The following is a 2,108-nucleotide window of genomic DNA, read 5'->3' on the forward strand; positions in this document are numbered from 1 at the left end:
TCTGTAGATCCAGATGTTTTGGTGCTCATTGCCACTCTGCCACTTTTGTTTTTATTTCATTCAAACAAAGGGGCTCTCGTCTCAGCCCTCCTTCATTCTATATAAATCGGAAGGTTTATGATAGTTACTATTAAGGAGATTATTTGGGTTCCCTAATCTCCAATCTGAGGATTAACCGAGGCTATTGGTGTGTCCAGATTATTACGTCTCTTTTCTAGGCCCCTCAGTGGGTGAAGACTTGTTTTTGTGTCAGGATTTTTTTTTTTCAACGCATCATCCGTTCAAAGTTAGACTAACTTTAAAGTTTAAAGGTAAATGTTTTAAGTGGTTCCCATCTCTGTGGTTAAGTGGAAGTTAAGCGGACCGCCATGGAGGAGTCATCGGTGCCCCCGATTGACCCAGATTTTGAGCCGCAGAGCAGACCCCGCTCTTGCACGTGGCCTCTACCGAGACCCGACATCTCCGCTGTCAAACCGGAGGGGGGCGATGGCACCGAGTCCGCCGCAGGTACCCCGCCCGCCGACGAGGATAAGCCCGAGCCGCAGCAAATCACGTCCGAGCCAGAGAAGGCTTCGGCGGCGGCCGAGGGCGGGGTCGTGGCCGGCGTGGGCGGAGCCGGTGCGACGCCCCGCAAAGGATCATCCAGGCGCAACGCGTGGGGGAACCAGAGCTACGCGGACCTGATCAGCCAGGCCATCGAGAACTCACCTGAGAAGAGGCTGACTCTGGCGCAGATCTACGAGTGGATGGTGAAAACAGTGCCTTACTTCAGAGACAAAGGAGACAGCAACAGCTCAGCTGGCTGGAAGGTGAGTATGTGCGGTGTGTGCATCTTTACTGCATCTTTACTGCATCATTGAACAAGGTGGATTGTAATACTTTGAGTGCCATAAGTCATACATTTATAGCTTTACAGTTCATGTTACATCATAGAAGCACCGATTTAAAAGCCTAAAGTGGTGGTGGTGGGGTGGCTGTATACATAACATCTGTTGCACTACTTATCTCCATGTAACAATGTTTATCTGTATGGTCCATCCTAAAGAAAATATCACAGCAGCCAGAGGAACTTATCCCAATATTAAAGTATATCACATTAATACTATTATTATATAATAATACTAATAATACTAATTACTTTATTTTAGGTTTGAAAAATGATCTCCTTGAATCATCACGCACATCTAATATGAAGAACGTCAAAGAAAAACTTTATTGATGAATCTGCCGTTTATTTTATTAATTGTTTGGTCTAAAAAACATCAAAAGATGGTGACAAATGCCCATCTCAGTATTTTACGACGCCAGGTGACATCATTAAATGTCTTGAATTGTCCAACAAACTGAAACCCAAAAATATCAAATTTACGTAAGGCAAGAAGACTCTACTATAGCAGCGCTTTGAACGTCTTCATTTGTCTTATGTTTTTATTGTGGTCATGCATTTATCTTTTTTTATGTCTTGTGGGGCAATAACGATCTGATCTGAACTGACACAGTAAATACTTTTGTACTTTTGTAACCCCAAAGCTATAACTGCTTGTGACCCATCGTCACAGTTTGCATTACTTTTTACCCCAGTTTTGAGATACAAAAACAAAAACTTATTATACTGTAATTTAAGAATGTAAAATTATCCAATGCGTCACAAAAAATAAGTAAACATATGAGGAAAGTCTGACAAAAGTGTTTTGTGTTTTCCTGTCCTTGGGTATCAGTAGTTTAGACGACAAAATTCTGTGTCATGATTCTCCAAAATGAAAGTATCTTTTAGTGTAACTTATTTCCAGGTGCATCCATGATTTAGTTTCAGTAGGATAACTTAAACTTAAGCAGTATGTTTGCTAATAGTGATGAATCAGTAATTTAAATAATGTTTAATGAATAGAAGTCGACTCTTCATCTGCATAACCTACATTTTTCACAATTTCCTTTTTTCTTTCTCCCTGTTTTCAGAATTCCATCCGCCACAATTTATCACTCCACAACAAGTTCTTGAGGGTACACAATGAATCGACAGGAAAGAGCTCCTGGTGGATGCTCAACCCAGAAGGAGGGAAGACCGGGAAAGCTCCTCGCCGTCGAGCCGCATCCATGGACAACAGCAG

General features: G+C 42.1%; 1 protein-coding gene across 1 annotated transcript; it reads left to right on the forward strand.

Annotated features, from left to right (window-relative positions):
* Positions 1-8: 8 nt before the first annotated feature.
* Positions 9-2,103, forward strand: LOC111653957 (forkhead box protein O4-like; the record flags this gene model as incomplete). Its single annotated transcript, XM_023404731.2, has 2 exons — positions 9-809; positions 1,957-2,103. Coding segments are annotated over exons 1-2 (588 nt in total), but the record flags the coding sequence as incomplete, so codon positions are not given.
* Between the last annotated feature and the right edge of the window lie 5 nt (positions 2,104-2,108).

This window comes from Seriola lalandi, unplaced genomic scaffold (assembly GCF_002814215.2).
Source record: "Seriola lalandi dorsalis isolate HSWRI2012SDOR001 ecotype SW California unplaced genomic scaffold, Sedor1 jcf7180001974374, whole genome shotgun sequence".
Lineage (NCBI taxonomy): Eukaryota > Metazoa > Chordata > Actinopteri > Carangiformes > Carangidae > Seriola > Seriola lalandi.